We start from the raw sequence: 23138 nt of genomic DNA on the forward strand, positions 1-23138 counted from the left end.
AGAAGGGAACCTTTCAAAGGGACTTAAAAACTCGGAAGGCACCTACTGAAGAGGTGGGGAAACAGCATGTGCAAAGGACCTGAGGAAGAAGATAGCACAGCTCTTTTGAGAAACTGAAAGGAGGTCATGATGCCCTGAAACAGGTGGGCAGAGAACCAGGACACCCAAAACGGCAGCAGCAGACAACATGCTACACCTGCCGTCCTAGTAGAAACGTGAGACCAGTGGAGGACGTTAAGCAGGAGAGGGACATGTGTGAACCTATCCTCCTCTATCACCAGCCCTAGTGGACAGGCATATAGATACAACTTCTTAACACTACTCTAACTTTGTTCCCACACAAGGCTTCTCAACCCCAGCCATGTGTCACTTCACATGGAGTATGTTCTGAGAGAGCACCATTATGCCGACTGTGCCACTGTGCAAACATCACAGATACTGCAGCAAACCTAGAACAGACATAGGTGGGTTACTGGATGTGGCCTCTGAGGCAATCAAGAGACTCTATATACACAGGATGTGTGAGGCTGCCACCAGCATAACACAGCATACTGTTCCACAGGACAGTTTTTTTTTAATAAGTAGAAGGAATATATTCTAAAATTACAATAAAAACTACTACAGTGAATACATCAATCAATAAGTCACTTATTACTATTATCAAGTATCATATTGTACATAACTCTATGTGCTAAACCTTTATACAACTGGAAGCATAGCAGGTATGTTTTTAGCATTGCCACAATCACAAGCATTATGCCAGTTAAGATGTGGCTAGGTGACAGGAATTTTTCGGCTCCATTATGATCTCGGGGGACACTGTTGTACATGCAAGTTCATCATTGACCAAAACCTCATCATGCAGCTGGGTGCAGTGGCACACACCTGTAATCCCAGAGACTTAGGAGGCTGAGGCAGGAGGATCACATGTCCAAAGCCAGCCACAGGAATTCAGTGAGGCCCTAAGTAACTCAGTGAGATCCTCTCTCTAAATAAAATACAAAAAAGGGCTGGGAGTGTGGCTCAGTGGTTAAGTGCTCCTGGGTTCAATCCCTGGTACCGAAAAAAAATTTCATCATGCAAAGCATGACTGTATTCTGTCTACACTATTCCAATAACAAGACCAATTCATTTGTTGGTAACTAACAGAGGAAAAAGAATTTTTCATTTGAGAGAAACATCGTCTTTAGGATTTATGAAGTTCCTAAAAATGGCAAGTTAGCAAACATCTAAAAGGTTAAACATTACCCAACATGAAAGATAAAAAGATTCACAAAGTTTATCTCATAAAAACTGTAACTTTGTTAACTAATCAAAAACTATGTAAACTGGGAAAATTTTTAAACGGGCCTAAAGGAAATTTACTATTTAAAATTTTATGTTTTCCTCACTATGGAGAACATAACTGGCAACTGAAATTGAATAACTAAGGCCAATGTGAAATTTACCGGAAATGTGGGATTTAGATGCCTGGTGTCTTCCAAAAAATAACTCCATTCATAGTTTCAGGGAAAAAAAAGGTCTCATAGTAAATAATTAACACATACAAAATACAAAGATAGTTAAGGAATTGAAAGTGTATTACTTTACATCTCAATCATGGGACTGTTGAATCCTGAAATGAAATATACTATTTTATTAGTACACTTGTATATATTTCTGACTAGAATCCATAGTTTTTCATCGGCTTCTCAAATGTAATCTGTGATCCAAAAAAGTTAAAAAGCACGGATATAGATAATATTTGCCACAGATTTATTAAGGTTCTCTTCTCAAAATATCTCATACTAACATGCATTTGATACTCTAAGGATAAGTATGTCAGATGCATAAATAATTTAAAATCGATGCTTCAGCTACAAGGTTATTGCCACAGAAGCCAAGAACAAACACCCCCAACCCCGAAATACACAGGCTTTATACAAACCTGGCTTTTAAAAATCACATCAATGTCAAAGAGTTCACTAAAAAAGAAAATCTTTAATGTTTGATGATACCCTGTTATTTTTATGTGCGGAATGACACTATCTTCCACACATCCTACAAAAGTCGGTAATTAAAAATAATCTGCTAAAAAGAAAGTGGCTGATTAAAATAAATTAACCATTAACAAGAATAATTAGAAAAATCCTCAAATGCCTGGAAGTCAAAACTATGCTTAATATAACAAAGACAAGGCTTTTTGAAAGAACAAGATTTTTAAGCAAACATAGAAAAACCTGATTTGGTGAATGAGTGAAAAGGGAGACTTTCTGCAGAACAATTCCATGTGTGTGAAAGCAGAAGAAGAAACATCACAAGAATGACACTATTCATGAGACCCACCACAGGGTGGGGACTCTGAGAGGAGGAGAGACCCAACCGTGATTCTGCAGTAAGGAGTTTCTTTGCGTTCATCCTGCTTGGGACTACACCAGGCTTTGTGAATCTATGATTTACTTGTTCATCAAAGCTGATACATACACAGCCATTATTCCTTAAGTTTTCTTTTCAGCCCTCCCCTTTGCTTCCTATGTCCAGAACTGCCCCGCACATGCTCTGCTGCCTCATCCTAGCGTTTTTGCTAGTCTTTGTTCTCTCTGTATTACATTTGCAGTTTCTATGCTTTGTGCACCAAGTTCACTAACTGGTTATCTCTGCACTGTCTACTGTGTTAACAATCTTATAACGAGTATTTGCCATTTTAGATCCTGTATTTTTATTCTTTAAAAAGTTCTATTTGCATCTTTTTTGTATTCATTTTTCTCCAATATTAATGTTCTCCTTTAAATACTTAAAAGATGATTATAATTATTTCAACAAAATTTTCTGCTACTTCCATCATTTTTTACAGTGCTGGGATTATCACTATTGACTGCTCTTTCTCCTGGTTAAAGGTCATATTTTCCTGCTCAATGGCATGAATAGTAATTTTTGATTGGATACTGGGAATTATGAATTTTCTATTGGTGTTTGGATTATTCTGTCTTCCTTTAAAGACTATCAAACTTTGGTGTGGGATGGTGTGCAAGCTGTTAAATTCCTTCCAATTCCAAGTTTTATCCTTCCAAGACTTGTTTTCAAGTGTGGTTAAGGTTAATTCTGGAGGAGCCTTTCTCTGGAATAGGTGAGCCCTACTGCTAAGACACAAACCTTCCCAGTCTTTATTGAATATCCCAACTGACCAAAAAACAAAGACCTTCCACTTTGGCCCACTGGGACTCCATGCCTTCTAGTTTTATGTGGGCTCTGGGAACCAAACCATCAGCTCACAGGACCCCAGTGGCTTTCTGCCTAATCTTTGGAAGTTTCTACCTTATCCAAGTGTTATCTATTCATCCAAGACTCAGGGAGCCTTAGGTAGATTCCTGGAGCTATTGGTCAACCTTTTTCTACACTGCTTCTTCCTCTCCAGAAAGAACTTCCATTACTTAGCCTTCCAGACTCCAATCTACCTTCTTGCCTCTGCAAGACCACTTGCCTGTCCTGAAGGGCTTTCAAGAAGAACGCCAGGGAAACCATAGGTCGCCCTATTGTTGCAGTGTTTATAGTCATCAACCGTCTCTGTCCATTGTCTGCAAACAATTATTCTCTATGTTTATTCCAAATATCATGGAATAGTTTACTACATATCACTGAAAACAGTATTATTTATATTTTTATAACCGAAAATTTTTCTGTGGATTTTTTTGGTGCTACAATGACGTAGTACACTATCTATTTGATCATACATGCAGGAAAAGTGACACTTGACCTTCTGAGTAAGTAATTTCACAGTACAGCTAAGTATTTTAGGTAGGTTGCATAACAGTTCCTTTAGGAAATAGCAAATTTTGTTCAAAAGCAAAAATAATATAAAAAGGCAAAAATGATCTAGTTTTGGAAGTTATAATGTTTACAGATAGTCAAATTCAGTCCATTTGTTTTGCAACAATTTAACCTCTTTCAGCCCATTTCCATGACTTACATGAGATCAGAGATTCTTTGTGGATCTAACTTTTAAAGGATGTAAAATGTCTAAAACTTAGAATTTAACAGAGCTGATACCATTTAAAATACCAAATACCCAGATTTAAAATGACCTATTATATTCTCAACCACAGATGGTACCAGAAACCCAAACAAATAACACTTTTAGCAGTTCCTCTGGGCTGGTCAGAAAAACAGTAAGTGGTCCCATTACTCCAATCTCTACTACTAAGGCGGAAAGTCAATTATCACTAATACAGCACCAGATTTTTCTTCACTCACCTCCTGGAAACTTATATTTAACTATTTAAATATATTCCGCCTCTACAAGAATAATTTTAACTATATTGTGTTAAAACCTTTCTATGTAGCTTAACGCCAAGTTGTTTAATCACTAAAGCCTTTGCCATTCTTTTTTCTCATCTGACTCTTTGTTCAATACACATAAGACCTTTAATAAATCAATCACTCCCTACATAATTTTTACCAGAAACTTTTATTGACAAAGAATTAACAATGAACTGAGAAATGTTACAAGATGTTGGGGGGAGTTAAGACACAATTGGAAAATTCTATTTAGTGAAATCAATTTACAACTCAAATTCCAAATGAATGGGTTACTTTAAATCATTCAAATTAATAAATATTCACAAAAAGTTATCATGTGCTAAGCACTATTCTAGGCACAGGGATACAAAGGGTAATACAGATAAAGGTAAACAAAACAATCTTGGAAAAGAGTACAGTTTAGGGACTCACTCTCCCAATTTCAAAACTTACACAAAACAAGAGTAATCAAGACAGTATGGAAGTGACATAAGGACAGATGCAGATCAACAGAAGAAAAGTGATTTAGAGTTCAGCTACAAACCCCCAAGTCTACGGCTAACTGGTTTTCAAACAGAGGCGCCAAGATCAGCAGTGTTAGGACACCAGCTACAGGAAAAAGAATGCAGCCAGACCTTACCAACCAAGTAAGACAAACCAGACTGGGCCGGACCCAGATGTAAGAACTGAAGTGTTAGGAGGAATACGAGTGACTGCAGGATCTTAAATTTGGCAATGAATTCTTTCTTAAGACAAAATCTCCCGACAAAAGCATAAACGACTAAAAATAAACTAGACATCACCAAAATTTTAAAGTTTTGCACAATTTGTGTTCTTTGAAGGATGCAACTGAGAAAGCAAAAAAGATAATGGTACTTTCCACATAATGGTAGAAAGTATTTGCAAACTGTTCATTTGATAAGACACTATAAGATACAGCACTGGGATGTAACTCGGTGGCAGAACAAGCTCAAGGCCCTGAATTTGATCCTTAATACCGCAAAACTGAAAAGAATATATGGGGAACTCTTCTGTGGGAGGGGGGCAAGAATGGAGGAAGGAAGGACTGTATAGAAAGAAAAGAGGGGTGGAAGGGGTGGGGAGAAGGGAAAAAATAACAGAATGAATCAAACAACATTACCCTATGTAAATTTATGATTACACAAATGGTACACCTTTACTCCATGTACAAACAGAGAAACAACATGTATCCCATTTGTTTACAATAAAAAAATAAAAATAAAAATAAAATAAAGAAAAGATCTTTAATAAAGATATACAATAACCAACATGCACCTAAAAAGATGATCACCACCTTTAAGGATATTAAACCTGAACACAACCATGGTACATCAAAAAGTCTGATAAAAACAGGTATTAACAGGGACGTGGCACGATCAGAATTCCCATACACTGCTGGTGGGAATGCCAAATGGTGCAGCCACTTTGGAACACATGACCAGCGATTCTTCTAGGTATACATGCAAGAAAAATTAAAACACCTCCACATAAAAACTTACACATGGATGTATTATAGTAGCACTACTCATAACAGTCAAAAGGTAGAAACAACCCAATGTCCATCAACTGCTGAGCAGACAAACAAATATACTACATTCATTAAATAAAACCTTATTCAGCTATGTAAAGGAGTGAAGCATGGCATATGCTACGACATGAATGAACTTGACACATTATGCTAAGTGAAACAAGCCAGTCACAACAGACCACACACTACATGATTTAATCTATATAAAATTCTCAAAACAGGCAAACATCCAGAGACAGAAAGTAAATTAGTGGTTACTTAGGACTGGGAGGGACATAAATTGGAAGGGGCTGGGCACTGCTAAAGAGTAGAGGGTTTCTTTTTGAGTAAGTAAAATGTTTTAAAAGTGACTGTAGGAGGCTGAGGATGTGGCTCAGTGGCAGAGCGCTTGCCTAGCATGCAAGAGGCACTGGGTTCCACCCTCAGCACCGCATAGAAATAAACAAATAAAATAAAGGTATTGTGTCCATCTACAACTAAAAATAAAATTTTTTAAAAGTGAGTGTGGTGAAGGTTACAACTCTCTGTGAACATACTAAAGCCACTTATTTAGACATTTTTATGGTGAATTATATGGCAATATGAATTGTCACAATAAAGTTATTTTTTAAAAAGTAAGGAAGGGCAAGATTTCAACTCCTATAGTTCTCTTACTCTCCATGTAAACTCCAATTGCAGTTTAACAGAGAGATGGCCCAGAGATGCAACACTTTTGGTAGTACAAATGCACGAACTTTCAGATTCATACAAAGAAAGGACAACATCACCTATTGTTTCTTGAAGAAAGTGAATAGCAAAAAATTTAGCAAACCACATGATACAGATCTCTGTACGAAGTGACTCATTTTAATCATCCATATTCAAATTCTGAGTGGTTAATCTGAAAAGTGCCCACAATCTAGTTGATTTGAAAAAAAGGCAATCCTACCTACATTAAAACAAGGGGAAGGGGAACCTTAAGCCAGGTTCTACCTTAACCCTCTCATTCAAATCACATTTCCAGGGAGAAAGCTCTTGCCAAGGTGCATTAGATGTAAAGCTCAGTGGTGCAAAAAGGAATCGAAATTTTGCTTAAGAAGCCTAAAAGGAAAGGGCACTGTCTTTTATTAGTTCATTCCGCCTCGGAAAATGAGAGCATGGTAAGAATGCCAAGGAAGAGGTGCTGAGAACCAGTAAGGCAATCAGACAACTCACTGGAACCACTCAGCTCTTTCCACCTAGATGCCTATCCAGTACCTACACGCACGACTGCTGAAACAAGGTTTACATAGATGTACAAATGGCATTTATAAACTTTTCAAAGGAAAGACAACTATGTGAATATTGGAAACTTCAATATTAAAAAACAAGCCATATTAAAAGTTCAACTGGTGAAAGATATTGTCCGTAACTTATAAAAGGCTCATTAAAACTGGCAAGAAAGCCAGCTGCAGTGGCACATGCCTGTAATCCTAGTAGGTCGGGAGGCCGAGGCAGGAGGATCATGAGTCCAAAGCCAGCCTCAGCAAAAGCAAGACACTAAGCAATTCAGTGAGACTCTCTCTCTAAATAAAATACAAAATAGGGCTGGGGATGTGGTTTGGTGGTCTAGTGCCCCGAGTTCAATCCCCAGTAAACTCCCCCCACCAAAAAACAAAATGGCAAGAAAAGCTTTAAGATACCAACAAAAAAAGATAAATAACAAATATTCCAATAGCAATAAAACAGGAAAACTGTTCCACCTATGCAAGTAATCAGATACCTCCAAATATACATTAAGATTAAGTTAGCAAAAACTTTTTAGTAATGCCCCAAACTGGGAAAGGGATAGTATGGTAAGCACTACCTATGACCTACACATTATACCATCTTAGCACAAGGAAGTCCTTGACAACAGACACTAAAGCCCAGCAGACAGCTATGCATCAAGAGTCCCCTGCAGTGCTATCTAGAACAAGAAAAGAATAATGATTTAAATGGTTTGATATTTTCACGACATGTAAATGCTCACGATACATTCAGGTTAGATATTGTGCCCACTTCAGCTTCAAAATCCTCTTTCCCACCCCTGTATAATTCACTTGGCAATCAATCTTGTGTATTCACTTATTGCTGTAATAAACTATCATTTAAAACTCTACCACATCTTTTCACATTTATGTCAAAGGAGAGAGTATAAAATGTATAACTGTAGAATCCAAACTATAACAAATATGGACATGAGATGTGGCTCTAGGTACTCTGTCCTAAAACATTCCTTAAGGCCTCATATTCCCCGTCTGAAAATGCACATCGATTTTTTAAGTTCACTGCAATAGGTACATGAAATAATGTTGTGCTGCTTATATGATGGCACACAGGCAGAAGACGCACCTGAGGAAATCACCACTCCTGCGCCAAACCACGGACTACAGTGTCCCACTACCTCACCTCTTCTCCTCAAGTAGAGAACAGAGTCTCTGAAGGCAGGGCATGCTTTATCTTAGGATTTATTCATGTAATAAAGGATTCCCTATCTGGGAAGTATAGAAATATTCAGAAGAGACCTGCCAACTGCAGTAACTCCAACAGAAATGGAGAAAGGACTAAGAACACTTGGGAACAAAGAATTCGGCGTGGATGGAGATGCTTTAAGAGGAAAGGACCCAGCAGGGCTAGCCGAGCTGAACCTCGGGCTTACTCTGTTCGGTTCGAATCTGGCTACTGATGAGCAGAAATCTGTGTCCAGATGCGAGTGAAGGCGTCATCACAAATATGGCCTCTTGGCGACCTTCACGACCTCCCTAACTCTAGCTTAATCTGAGGGTGGAGGGGTCTAAACTCAGAAAGCTCCGGGGCCTGGTCACTAGGCAGAGGCCATGCTGATGTAGTCTCCTCTGGAGGCCCTGGCCCTGCAGCAGCGCTGCCTGTGGCAGGACAGACCTGTCCTCTCCGCGGGAGACTGCCAAGGGAAAAGCTTGAACAGAGGACAGACTTTATGGTAAGATGCACTTGCAGACTACTAGTGACTACTAGTTGGTACAGTTAAATTTTAATTTTTAAATTTCATTCCCATGGCCAGACTCACTGCTCTCCCTTTATAGTAATCACTCCTCAGTACACACATGCTCTTTTTTGTTGTTGTTTTCTGTTTAGTAACACTCATATGTTTAAATGGCTGAGTAAACTCAGAGGACCTCTCTTATAAAGCAGAATCTCAGTTTTGGGTTAAGTTTCATAACAAGTATTCCTGGCATTTCCGAACCATGTTTTCCCAATTTACTTCTGATATCCTAATTCTTTTGATAACTGAGTATAACGCTTTCTAAATTGTTTTTGCTCAAGACATGATATCCAAAATTACGAGTGAAGGAAAGGAGGCTTGAAAGGTAACCAATACGAAGTTGCTGACATTCTACTTTGCCAAGCAAAGATATTGCTTTTATATTTTTACATAAAATCTATTGCCACGGGCTGGGGATAGAGCGCAGTTGGTAGAGTGCTTGCCTTGAAGCATAAGGCCCTGGGTTCAAGCCCCAGCACCGCAAAAAAAAAATAAAAAAAACTATTGCCACCATTGTTTCAAAAAAAAAAAAAACAACTCACAATTTACTCCCGGAAAATAAGTTTAACTCCATTAAAAAAAAAAAAAATTACTACACTGTCAATTATTTACTCCCAGTTAACTTCAGTGTCTACTTGGAAACTCCTCATTTAAGGAGTCAATCTGGTTCATACTTCCAGAGAAACTCCGTAAAGACACTCTACTTCACACGTCTCTTCAAGGCCTCCTTCTGATGACCCTGTTGAATGAGAGGACCGCTCCTCACTCTGCACACCTCTCTGCTGCTCTCCCTCTGGGGCAGCGTCAAAGGCTGCCTCACAGCGCCCTCAGGGTCACACGCTTCAAACACCCGGAGTAAAAGGCACCAGAAAGCAGACAACCAGAGCTATGCCCACAAAAATAATCCCACAATCTTAATAAACCCTAACTCAAAAATCCAGACTTGTGAATCTAAAAACTACCCAAAATGCTATCAGACACCTATGTGGCAGAATTCATCTAAACTTTTCAAACTTTAGTGTTTGAATACTTAACAAAGGTTAATGAGAGTAAATGCAACAAAATGATTAGTAACCTGATTTTTAAACCTAAGCAAAATAGTACTGACAAGTATCTACTCAACTTGAAATATCAAGTCAGCAGTATGATTCATTTTAAATAGACAAAGGCCCAGGGAAGAAAAAGAAATTTAATGGATAAAATGGATTTTAAAGTGAATTTTCTAAGGTTACCTATGGGTGGGAGGGCACGAATATGTTGTTTTCACCTAAGAAATGTGAAAGAAATAGTCTAACATAGGAATCCTTTCTAATCAAATGCAACTTGAGGCTATCTATTACACAACTAATTTAAGAAATGTTTTTAAAACAGGGCATAACAAACCAAAATATATTACAAGGATATATTCCTTTGATGTTGCAACACATCCATAAACAAATTTATTCATTCATTTAGCAAATACATGATGGGCACCTCACGGCAGAAACAGCACCAGGCACCTCAGGGTTGAAGAGAACATCTAAGACGGCAGTTACTATCCTCGAGTAGTTTGCAGACAAGAGAAAAGAGATGAATAATTTTTAAAATATGACAGGAAGAAATGTAAATAGTTGATTAATAAGATAGCACTTAGCTCCACAAATAAAAACTTTCTTAAAATTTAAGTACTTAAAACAAATTTATTTTTAACCTATCAAACCGGCAGACTTAAAAATTATAATTGTAATGGCAAGAATGAACTCATATATTCTTGGCAGAAATTGGCACAAATGTCCTGAAAAACATTTGACAATATAAATCAAATATCTTCAAAAATATGGCAATATCGTTCAGTATGTGAAATCCTGAACGTATAGAATAAAACAAATAATAACTAAAATATACAAACACACACAGTCTTCGTCACGGCAATTATACTTCTAGAATTTTATTCTAATAAAACATCTTGAATATACATAAAGATTGAGCTAAAAACAAGCTTATAATATTGTTTATAATAGTGAAAGAAACTCCTTAAAAGTCCAACAAGCGGGTATTGTGGCACAGCCTATGATCCCAGCATCTCAGGAGGCTGAGGCAGGAGGACTGCAAGTTTGAGGCCAGCCTAGGCAATTTAGCAAGACACTGTCTCAAAATAAAAAAGGTTAGGGATACACCTCAGTGGTAAAGCACTCTTGAGTTCAATCCCCAGAACAAAAAGAAAAAGTCCAGCAAAAGTCTTGTTAAGATCACAAACAGCCCCCTGGAAGAGAAACCTGAGAAAATACAGGGTGGGAATCATACACAGTAGCTACACAACAGAGGTTCTTATTGCAGACCATGGTCACACCCAATATCACAAAATAAAAATCACCACATTCTTTCTACTCTATTTTACTTTCTTTCTATTCTTTGTGAATTGACCAGGATCTTGGGGTAGAAGTCACTGGCTCTGCCATACCATACACATCAGATTACAAATTTAATTGAAATCAAGAGTCAAGACATACTTCACTGATTTCTAAAATCCATTTTTTCTACATCCTAACATTTCTGATGTTGCATTACATCCTACAACCAAATTTTTTTTAAAAAAGCACTACCTCACAGATTAATTGCAGTTGCTTTTCCTTAATGATACACAAAATTGTGATGCATCTTACAATCAATGGCATCTTATAGTTGATGAAATATTACTCTCTGAAAGCTCAATTTCAAGAAGCATAAAACAACTAGAAACGGTGTCTTTCAAGAGCAGTTTGCACCAATGTAAATACGAAGGAAAGCAATTCTTTTAAATGAGAGAAAACTTTTTAACAGGATTTCAGAGGAAATTAAGATTATGTCCAGATATTTACAGTTCAATTAATTACTTCAAACTATCTGACACAAACAAAGACACTCTGTAATAAAAGACAATGAGCTAGGTACTTAAACATATCACTGTGACAACTGTGGAACTATATCTGACCCCTGAACTCCTTATGCCTTTCAAGTGCTGGTGCAGGAGTCAGAAAGACCCTGCTGCAGCCCTCACTGACTTCTCCAAGTAGCAAGGCCTCAGGGACCCCTCGGGTCCTGTGCCCAAACTGTGACCCAGATAGTGGGCCCAGCTCCTGGAACTGTGCTTTGAACCTTGTCCATGAGTATCACAGTAAGAAACCAATTTTGATTTTTTCTGAGATGTGCTTTATTTCAACTGCTGACTTCTTTGGGTTTCATGATCTGGACATTTGTTAATCTCTACAACCAAATTAATGGGTTATAGTGAACTGTCTCTGTTGGGTAAATGACAACAAGTCTCTGGTTTGTTAACTTTTCCTACTTGTTCATTCTGAGCTCCAATCAACTAAGAATTTCATGTCCACCATGAGTGGATATCTATATGGTGAATTTCATCCTTCTGTGTTTATGCTCAATCCATGGCTAAAGTTTTAAAGTGGCTACATAAAAAGCTTTCTCTGTGTTTCCATGCTTCTGTAGCTAACTCAGAAAGGTTTTTACACCTCATTGTGTGAGTGTATATTTTCCTACCTCTAGATGGCTACACCAAATTAGATTATAAAATCTCTTACAGAAGTCCCAGTCTGTAAACCATTCTGAAGGCTTACAGATAAATAAGTACATATAAAAACTAAATATTCCTAAAACTCCCAGAGATTAAGGAAGATGAACCTTCAATTCAACATGAGGGGGAAAAAAGAAGTATCTTATAGAAACTCAAACAGTTTAAGAATTCAAGCTCACATGGCTGGGTGCGATGGAGCACACCAGTAATCCCAGTGACTCTGGGAGGCTCAGGCAGGAAGATTCTAAGTCCAAAGTCAGTTTCAGCAATTCAGCAAGGCCCTAAGTACCTTAGCGAGACCCTGTCTCAAAATTAAATATAAAAAGAGTTGGAGATATGGCTCAGTGGTTAAGTAAGTGCCCCTGGGTTCAATCCATGGTACCAAAAAAAAAAATTAAAATTCACACAATGTAGGTGAATCTTTAGAAATTAAGACTAGTTTATATTGTTGATTTAATAAAAACAGCTATTTTTTTCTGACTTTTCACTGTTACATTATATATATATATGTGTGTGTGTGTGTGTGTATATATATATATATATTTCTATTCTATTTATGTCCTTCCTAAACTTCTACAGATTTACTGATGAAACTTCTACTTAATGTTTAAGATTACAAAAATATAAATTCTCATTTAACCATACTGAATCCTGGGTTTTTTGTTTTGTTTTATTTTTGGATTGGAGATTGAACCCAGGGGCACTTTACCCCCGAGCCATATCTCCAGGTCTTTTAGTTTTGAGACAGGGTCTCACTAAGTTGTCCACGTAGACCTTGAACTTGTGATCCTTCTGCCTCAGCCTCAGAAGTCACTGGAATTACAGGAATGCACCACTGCCACCATACCTGGCTTGAATCATTATTTTGACAAATCTTTATTTCAAAAATATTTAAGAAAGCTAGATCTTTAGATAACTTAAACTTTTTTATTCGATTCTAAATTGAGTTAATCCACTAAATACCTAGACCTAAAACAGAGTACTAGAACAGTACTAAACATAATTTGTTTATATACATTTCCTATTTTTATATGCTATCAAGAGACTATATATACAAAAGTCTATTAATGAATACATTCGCTTTGGATAAAGAAAGTTATAGAAGGTTCACAGGAAGAGAATTTTATTTCTCAAAGTAAAAACTGGCTTTTTTTTTTTCTGGTACCAGGGATTAAACTCAGGGGCACTCAACCACTGAGCCACATCCCCAGCCCTATTTTGTATTTTATTTAGAGACAGGGTCTCACTCAGTTATTAACGCCTTGAAATTACTGAGGGTGGCTTTGAACTCCTGATCCTCCTGCCTTAGCCTCCTAAGCCACTGGGATTACAGGGGTGCGCCACCATGCCTGGCAAAATTGGTTTTAAAATTAAAATTTTCAAAAAGATCTTTAGTATCAAATATTATACTGATATAAAACTAAAATTTGCTTTCTCTGTTAGAGTGTCAACGGTTTCTTAGATTATTGGCCTGCTCTTACAAGAAAGTTGTAAGTTATTTTTTTACTTACAACTAGATTGCAAAGATTCTACGATTTATCAGGATAATCTTTTATGGTTTATGCTGATTTACTATATCTTTGATCACTTATGAAAACAAAAGTGCTTCATTTAGATAGGTTTCTTTACAATCATTTATTTGCCTATTTTTACTTTTAAAGTTTTTATTATCACTTGGGTTAAACACAGCCAACTACTATTTCTTGATGGCCTGTGATCCCTTCTTAAAAGTATTTAAATCTTCTGATAACTACTGATATATCTTTCCCAAATCAAATTATAAGTGGTAACTTTTACACGTAGGACTGTCTTTGAGATTTCCCAGAGGGCTCCTGGAAAATCACAAAGGTTCATTCTTTCGCCTTGTGGGAAAAAAAAAGGCTAGAAATAATTGGTATTATTTGATATGCTACTATTGATAAATTATCAAATCAGAAGAGATGCTGAGCACTCCCTAGGTTAAATCTACACAGTTTAAATGTTGTAAGTATTTCTGACACTTTGCTGTAGAAGTTCCCAGACAACTGTCAGTTCTCTCACTGGTCATGACACATTTCCATTATCAGTGTCCGAGTGATACTTTGCTTGATTACTAGAAAAGTACACAGCATATTCAGTCACAATTTCATTGTGTTTTTTAATTGTTCACTTGATCTCAACTTCTGTAATTGGAATCTAGCCCTCCAGCCTCAGCTGCCTCCTGAGCAGCTGCGATTCCAGGCTGTGTCACCACCTAGCCTAAGGTCAAAGGTTTTCAGGAGAGTCATATCACTCACCTATGAATTTTTATTAATATACAGATATTTAGGACATATTCCAGACTTACACAATCTCTTTACTTGGTGTTCTTGATGTATTCTTGGTATATTCTAATAATGCTTGGTAATTATAAGGACTACCTTATATCTGAACTTTTTTCCTCTGTAAAGATGTATTTCCATTTTTATAAATTACAGGCACCATGCATGCGTCCTTGAAAATTGCATTAATCATTATGTTTGTAAACACTCTGTCCAAAATTTTTTTGGATTGACTTTTTTCCTGTTTCACATTGTTACAGGAACAACCAAACATCCTTATCAATTACCTTATTCTTATCAGGAATTCTCACTGGGCCTTTCACTTTTGAAAATTATCAGGAGTAAGCCTGAAGCCACTTTAAGCTATCCTGTCAACCACAGACAGGGTTTTGTTTTACTCTGCTGCCTCCCTGACAGCGTTTGCAGTCAGCTACAGGCCACAGTCTTGTCCTCAACAAAGAAAGGGCTGTCTCAGGGCCCGTGCCAAAGGACTATGCCAGGTACTTTTGGGTACAGGTCTCCAAGGACATGTTTAAACAACTCTGAGAAGATACCAGTGGACTGAATCAGGATTCCTAGAACTCTAGTCAAGTAGAACATGGATTCACAATACTGCTAACTGAAGAGAACAAGAATTACACAGGGCTGAAAGAACTGATACAGGATGACTGTGTGTTTTGTTTTGAATATTCCTCTGAAAATTAATCCTTCCTCTGTTTGATCCTAAAAAGTCTAATTAATCTAGAGAAAAAGAAAAAAAAAAAAAAAAACAGCATTGCACAGTAACCAAGTACCTGCTCTGAACTTGAGCAGAACCAGGTGGCTGAAGAACACCTTTGACTTTGGGCCCTAATCAGAACCTGGGCTGGTTCAAGGGAAAGGGAAGCAAGAGCCTACAGATCTGATCCTAAACTGCAACCTGGGGAGCTGCAGCCTCTCTAGGCAGGTTTTCTCACCTGTGAAAGGAGGGGCACAGTCTGGAGGGCCTTCATGTTCCCTTCGGCTCTCATCTCTCATAACTCAAAAGCAGTGGCAGGGAGTAGGGTGAAATGAACATTAAGTGTCCTATCCAGGAAGACCTGCATTGGTGAAGGCTTAATTCCTCGAGTAAAACTAAATACTTACATATTCAACAAACTAATCCCAAAATTGTTATGAGAAAACCAAGGTAAGTTATGTTCCTACATAAGACTTTAAATTTTAAATAAAAATCCATCAAATTTTCTTTCAAAATTTCCCCCAATGAAAGAATAAAAAGGTTGACAATTTCTACAAACTTGACATCTGTAAACTAGCTGTCCTCTAACAAGCCCCTATTTAGAAAACTCCACACAGAATTAGTTCAGCAGTATGGCCAAATAGTCTGTTCACACGCAGAACAGCTCCCAACAAAAAATGCAACCCCATCAGCTTAGAAGCTTCACGTTTACATTTCTCTACAGAAAGTTTAGTTCTTCTGAAACAATGCTGAAATGAAATCCGTTTATGAAACACTCTTGACAGAAGGCCTAATATATTCTTAATAGCACTCCCTGCTACCATGTAAATATGTAGCATCTATATGATCCATGAGACTAATACGTTCGTTGATGTCTGCAAAACAGGACGAGTGAATGTACTTCTAAGTCAAAATGAATTTTCATTTTGCCTGTTTGTCAATAAATATTTAAAGGCACTCTGTTACCCAAGTTGAGGTCTGCAGGGATCTTAGACTGTACATATCAGACTTATTGCCACCAGAATAATGTGCCCTTAAAAATAAAGCCCTTTTAGGGCTGGGGTATAGCTCAGTGGTAGAGCACTTGCCTGGCACATATGAGGCACTGGGTTCAATCCTCAGCACAACATATAAATAAATAAAATAAAGGTATTGTGTCCATCTAGAACTAAAAATATTTTTAAAAATAAAGTCATTTCAAATATGCCTCTAAAAAAGGAAAAGCATTTTAACATACATGCTGAGAACACAGTTATAGATTTTAAATAACAGTTCTATAAATATGAAAGACCATCAAAAAGCGAGTCCTTTTTCTGATTTGTTACTATTGAAGTTGTTTCTAATCTGTAAATTCTGTCACTCAAGATGAACTACATAACTAAAGAAAACTACCCTGCTATATGAGCTCTGATGTTGAGACACCAAAAAATAAATAAGATTTAAGTTCCTTTAAAATTTGGGAATATTATCTATTTCCATTTTTAGTAACAATTCAAAGTAAAGAGACTTAAAAGTTTAAATGTACTAGTTAAGAATTTGGGCCCTATAGTTAGTTTTCATTTTTTAAATAAAACATGTAACATGTTCATCATAAAAAAAAATCTGGGAAAAACGGTATGTAACCCTTCAGTTTTTATTAATAGCTTAAGAAAGGAGAATTCGTTTGTATTGTCAAATCAAGAAAAAAATAGGGTGAATCTAGCATACGAAGCAAATAACTGGTCAAAGACCACTTTCAGTCTCCCTGCTTTTCTCTGGGGGTAAACGTCACTGTCTGAGACCACATAGCTTCTACATGAGACCGATCACAGCTTCATGGAGCTAGCTCGAGGCTCATGACATCACAAAATATATTTCAGTTATTAAAATGAGCACTGCCCCCTCTAGCTCCAAAGCGAAAAGCCCTAGGAAAGAACCCTATTACTCTGGCTAGGATCAATGTCCATTCCTAGAGCCAAGGGTCTGTAAGAAGGGGCAGCTCCAATATGTACCATGTAGCTGCAGGAAGGAGAGGATGCTTCCAAATGAGGAAAAAGGAAGGTTGGGAGGGGGACAAACGGCTGGTGGAGAAACAGGCTCTGAGCAGCTACCTCAAATCTGGACTACAATTTCTGCCAATAGTTTTGTTTTGTTGGATTTTTTTGTTGTTACTGTTTTGTACTAAAGATTGAACCCAGGGGTGCTTTACCACTCAGCTACACCTCCAGTCCTTTTAATTTTTATTTTGAGACAGGGCCTTGATAAGCTGCTTAGGGTCTTGCTGAATTGCTGGGACTAACCTCAAACTCACAATCCTCTTGCCTCAGCCTCCCAAGTCACTGGAATTACAGTGACTTGAACCACCACCATGCCTGGTTGAAAATACCGTTTTGTAATTTGCTTCTTGCATTGTGAGGGGATATTATACAGTTGGAAGTACTTGAGAATCTTTTAAAAAATATATACTCCAGAAATAGATAGAAATAGATGATATTCCCAAATTAAGATATGCATCATAAATATTTTCCCATGTCACTACATATTCTTTAAAAACATAGTTTTTAATTGCTGTATAGAATTCTCATTTTTTAATTTTATGACTCTTCCAGAAAAACCGCATACCATCATAACCTTTGTGAACATAATATTCAAAAACTTTTATGCAAGCACCAACAATTGACATCTTTGCCATACCTTTTTCAGAAATTAGACCAAAGGATTCTTCATGGGAGGTAGGGGAAAACGAGGATAGTAAAAACAATGACCCTCCGAGACTTTTATTAGTAAAAATTCTACCCTAGGCTTTCTTACGTTAATATCTTGAAGGGACAAGGATACAGTATACCTCAAATTAAGGCAAGAAAAGCAAGGTCTATCATAATTTAATTAAAGTCAAGACTAATTAAAAATCAACACACTATAATACAACAAAGGGAAGTGGATGGTGGGTGGGGTGGGGACAGCTCAAGTGAAACCCAGAAAAATTAAAACCTAAGAGTAAGACTTTGTTTCCCTAGTCTCATACAAAAAGCAAGGGCTATGCCTGAAAGGCATGCAAGCCAACCTCCCTGGTCTACTACCATTAGTCACGTAGATCACTCAAATGATTTCCTTTGCTAATGTCATGCTTACCAATCAATTTCTTAATCATACTTTGGTTTTTCACAGGCAAAAGAACATACCGACAGTCAGTGCACAAACCAAGCTAATTAAGTGGCAATGTCTGAGAAGCTGAGGCCCAGTGAATGGACCCTGCTCCTCCTGCCAAGGCGATGCAGCCTATGATGGCCTAGAACTGTCAATCAATCTCCTTTTCTGACATCTCTTCCTATTTCCAGCAGCCTATTTGGCAAAGTTAAAAAAGTCTGTAAACAGAATACATACCATCTGGTCAAAAGAGAAGGCTAAGACAAAAGGATACTAGGAGTGAAAGATAATCACTAAGGAATGAGGAATCACTATGTAACAGGAAGTTATTAAGGCAAGTATATCCAGTAAGTGTCAAGACCTTCATATCCCCAAGTTTCAGTAGCACAGAACAAGATTTAGAAGACAGTAAAAGAGTATACAGGAAGGGAAGTACAGCAACTTCCAACAATATGGCAATTAAAAGGAACCAGAACAGAGTCAACATGAAGTTTCTGCCACCACCGGAGCCCTGTTACTGCTGCCTGGTGACTGCTTCTCTGTCTAAAGCTACCCAACCCAAAGGCATCTACCATTACGGTGGTCTAGAGGCACATCCAACACCAGCGTGACACGGACAGCAACACTGGGATAGGCAACGTCCACTGTCAAGACTGAAACAAGCAGGCTCAACGTAAGCACTCAGTTTGAGGAAGATCAAATCGCCTAGAGTGTGATATTCAGATACTCAGTAGTAAAACCCATTTTTCCAAATGAACTTACAAGAACCACATTATATAAAATAAAGTCCCTGGCTAACAAAAGTTCACTGACATATAAGGTAAGTAAGAATAATGAAGCCATTTTTAACATAAATATTTTAAATGAAATGTTAGGAGTTTTACACCAGACTTAATATCCACTCTGTTGCTTTTTCAAGTGTGCAAATCCAAGATATCACAGGTAAATTGTTTCAAATGAATTCTAATAACTCTCCCAGTCACTTCAGGATCCTCATAGAACTGATCCAGAAACTTGAAAAAGAAATTTTAAGGAATATTTATTTCAAGGCTTAATCACTAATGACAACTGCTATCCTTATTAGGAGTTCTTTACCAAAAATAAGGACAAGAAATAGCCACTACTGACAGTAAGCAGTAGGTTTTACTCAGCTTTTTCACTGCCGTGCCTAAAAGAACCCCACCAGAACAACTGTGAAGGAGGAAAGGTTTACTTAGGGCTCACGGTTTCAGAGGTCTTAGTCCCCAGAAAGGCCACGCCATTTCTCCAGGCTCGAGGTGAGTCTGCACAGCACGGCAGAAGACTGTGGTAGAGGGAAGCGGCTCACGAGGTGATCAAGGAACAGAGAGACTCCACTCCCCAGACACACATATATACCCCAAAGCCCCACCTCCTCCAGTTGCCACTCTAATCCACCAGGGGATTAATTCACCGATTGGGTTAAGGCTCTCACAACCCAATCATTTCTTCTCGGAACCTTCTTGTATTGCCTCACACATGAGCTTCTAAGGGACACCTCACATCCAAACCATAAAACTAAATAGTACAACTCAATAGAGCACTATCACTTCTCAACCTGTTTTGTGTTCTTCAATCACTGCGAAACTCTCAGAAGGAAAGCACGCACCAGACAGATGCCAAAGGCTGGCTGGCACCTGCCGCAGTGGTGCACCTGCAGTACAGCTTGGGAGGCCATCGTGTACCGGTCTGAATTCTACAAAGACCTGTGCATTAATGCAACCTTCCAAATCAATGACAGACATAAAGAGATAAATAAGGACAGCAGAGACAGCTTTCTTCTGGCCTATCTCAAACCAGTTAACCTGGTAGCACAAATAACCACATTATTGGTCTCCGTTGTGCCAAAAAGTGGCATTTAGCACATACTCAATATGCACATTGAGCATCTTCAAAATGGTTAAGAACATAAAACAAATTCAACTGAGGAACCCACACAACATCCCTTGCTGAAGATTTACAGCAAGTCCGTCTGAGGTCAGTTCTGGTGTACTGAAGAGGAGTGACAACAATACGGGCATAAAAAAGGCAAAACAACAGCTTTATCAAGTAATCTGCTTTACAGATTTGCTTTTGTAACATTAACTGCAATGTTGCTAAGAAAAATCTTTCTAAGATCTTCTTGTTCTGTACACTGCTGTTCACTTAAAGTTGGATAAAGCCCATTATCCTGACCTATTTTTATTATAACGGGAGAAAAACCAAGGTTTCTCTTTATCACAGAAAAACAGTCATTTTCACAGTACATTTTCGTTTCTTTGCCCTTTTCACTTTCACCTAGAAATGTTCAAGTCCACCTTCCCCGAGTATAGTTAAACAGAAGGCTAGCTTTTGGTGTGTGGATAATGAAACCACACCTCTTCTTCATCATGATTCAGGCGTGGTCTATGCAGCCTGGCCTTTACTCATTTCCAACTGTGAAACTGGGCAGGATACTTAACCTTTGTGCCTCAGTTTCCTCCTACGTAAAAGAGAGATAATAGTTCTACCTCACAGGGCTGTTATAAAAATTAAATAAGTTAGTGGAAGTAATTTAACAAGTGTTAAGCATCTTAAGCATTTAACAAGTGTTCACAATTATTGTTTTTTAAAAGAGCGTAAAGGGGTCAAAATTGTTCAAAAACCAAATCAACACATGCACATAATATAACAAAACTTCTAAAAAAAGTTAGATGAATTCAAAAGTAATTCTCATTACATCCTATACCATTCTTTAAAAAAAATTGTTCTTTATAAGTTCCTAAGAAGTATTTTAGGATTAAGTAACAACAGCTTATAAAAGTCAAACTGGTTTGGATCAACTCAGTGAGGGCAAGCAAGAATGTGGCTCCTGTGTTAGGTCCTAAAAATGACTACATATTTGTTTAAAATTTCCCTACCTAACTGCCTTATTTCTGGAACTAGATACAGCAAGATAGTAAGATGAGAGGCGCTGTGGAAGCATTTTCTTTATAGGGGACAGGGGGCAGTAGTTTGCAAGTTTACTCTGTGATGCAAAGGACAGTGAGTAAGAGGGCATTCGGACACACAAACAGGCACAAAAAGAGGGAAAATTTTAGCTGTCGTGCATTTATTCTCCCGATCAAAAAACAAAGACATAACCGGAGGTAACAGTATGGAACAATGCTCTGAGGAGCAAAGCTCCGTCTCAGAGCTTCCAGCGGTAGCAGAGTTCCGCACAAATCAACGCTCACTTTATTTGCACGTGCGAGCGACACTCTGCACCACGCTTCCCCCAGGACACTGAGGGGCCCTCGGGGAAGCCCGCCGCTCTGCAGGGTCCAAGCGCAGTTCCTCCGCGAGGGGAGCCGGCACCTTCCGGGGCTGGGGTGCACGGGAGGGAAGGAGGGGAACGCGGGCGCCGGCCCTGCGCACTCGCTTCGCCAGCGTCCCCCTCCCCGATGGGGCCGGAGTGAGGGACCACCGAGCTTCAGTAACGCCAGAGGAATTCGGTGCGGCCGCTCCGAGCTCGCGCCGCGGGGCGCCGCACCGGCTCCCAGCCCCCGCCGCGCCCAGGGCGGGCGGACGGGCCGGCGGGCCGCGCGCGCGCCGGGCAGGGGTCGCTCGGCCGCGGCGCCGGGGTCCCGTGCTGCGCCGCGCCTGCCGCCGCGGAGCGAGGCGCTTCCCTCCCCGCCCGGCGGCAAGCGGAGGCCCCACGCCTCCTCCGGCCCCGGGCGAGCTCCGGCCAGGACCGACCCGCTTTCCGAGGGCGGACGGCAGCGGTCGCCACTCACCTCCCCACCGGGCAGCGTTCGGGCTCGGGCTCGGGCTCGGGTTCCGGCGGCGGCGGCTCCTCCATGGCGGCGGCAGGGGTGACGGCGAAGGCGGGAGGGGGGACCAGCTCGGTGGCGGCTTCTCTCATCCGTGCACGGAGCCCCGCATGGCCGCGGCGGGCAGTAAGCTGCAGCCTGGCGCGAGGGACCGGAGCCCCGAAGTGCAGGAGTGACTCGGCTCCGCCTCCGCCTCTAGCCCGCCGCAGGAGCCGAGCGCGCCGCAGCCATCTTGGGAACGGCGGCCGGCCGAGCGCCGGGCTACGGCGGGCGGCGAGGGACAAGCCTCCGTGGGCGGCGGCGGCGGCGGCGGGCGCTGGAATCCGACTGGGCGGGGACGCGCGAGCCGAGGGAGGGGCGCGGTTCCCGGCCGCCGGTCAGGTGTCGGCTGGTGGGTCTAGCTCGCCGCGGTGACAGCGGCGCCGCGGGGCAGCGCTGGGCTGTGCCGGGTGCCGGGCGGGAGCTCCGAGGTCGCCCGCGAGCGGCGCCCGGCGCGCCTGGGCGGTGATGGAGGACGCGCTAAGCGCTTGGTGGCTGGAACCAGCGGACCGCCGCCGCCGAAGGTCGAGCCGCCCCGAATCCCATCCTTCGGAAATAGGGATGATGTCACCGGGCGCGCACCGCGCGGAGGCTGAAGCGCTGCTGAGGCTCAGATGCCTGAGACTTGGAATAAGTTTCCGGAAACTCCAGCCATTGAAGGGACCCTCGCCTCGACCAGGCAGGAAAGAACACTGGTGTCACCCCAGCATCGCAGGGTTACACGTGGACCTTCCGGAACGCGGACCCGAGCGCCCTGCACTGAAGGGGTGAAAA

General features: G+C 40.0%; 1 protein-coding gene across 7 annotated transcripts in view; it reads right to left on the minus strand.

Moving 5' to 3' along the window:
- Positions 1-22638, minus strand: part of Map3k4 (mitogen-activated protein kinase kinase kinase 4) — a 106608-nt gene extending 83970 nt beyond the window's left edge. For 6 of the 7 annotated variants that reach the window (XM_047557382.1, XM_047557379.1, XM_047557383.1 and 3 more), the window contains exon 1: positions 22290-22588. In XM_047557382.1, the coding sequence (XP_047413338.1) occupies positions 22290-22417 (128 nt within the window). In that variant the 5' untranslated portion in view covers positions 22418-22588. Of the gene's footprint in view, positions 1-22289 lie in introns of all 7 variants that reach the window. The other variant, XM_047557384.1, reaches the window with a different exon arrangement.
- Positions 22639-23138: the final 500 nt, after the last annotated feature.

Source organism: Sciurus carolinensis, chromosome 7 (assembly GCF_902686445.1).
Source record: "Sciurus carolinensis chromosome 7, mSciCar1.2, whole genome shotgun sequence".
In the NCBI taxonomy this organism is placed as follows: Eukaryota; Metazoa; Chordata; class Mammalia; order Rodentia; family Sciuridae; genus Sciurus; species Sciurus carolinensis.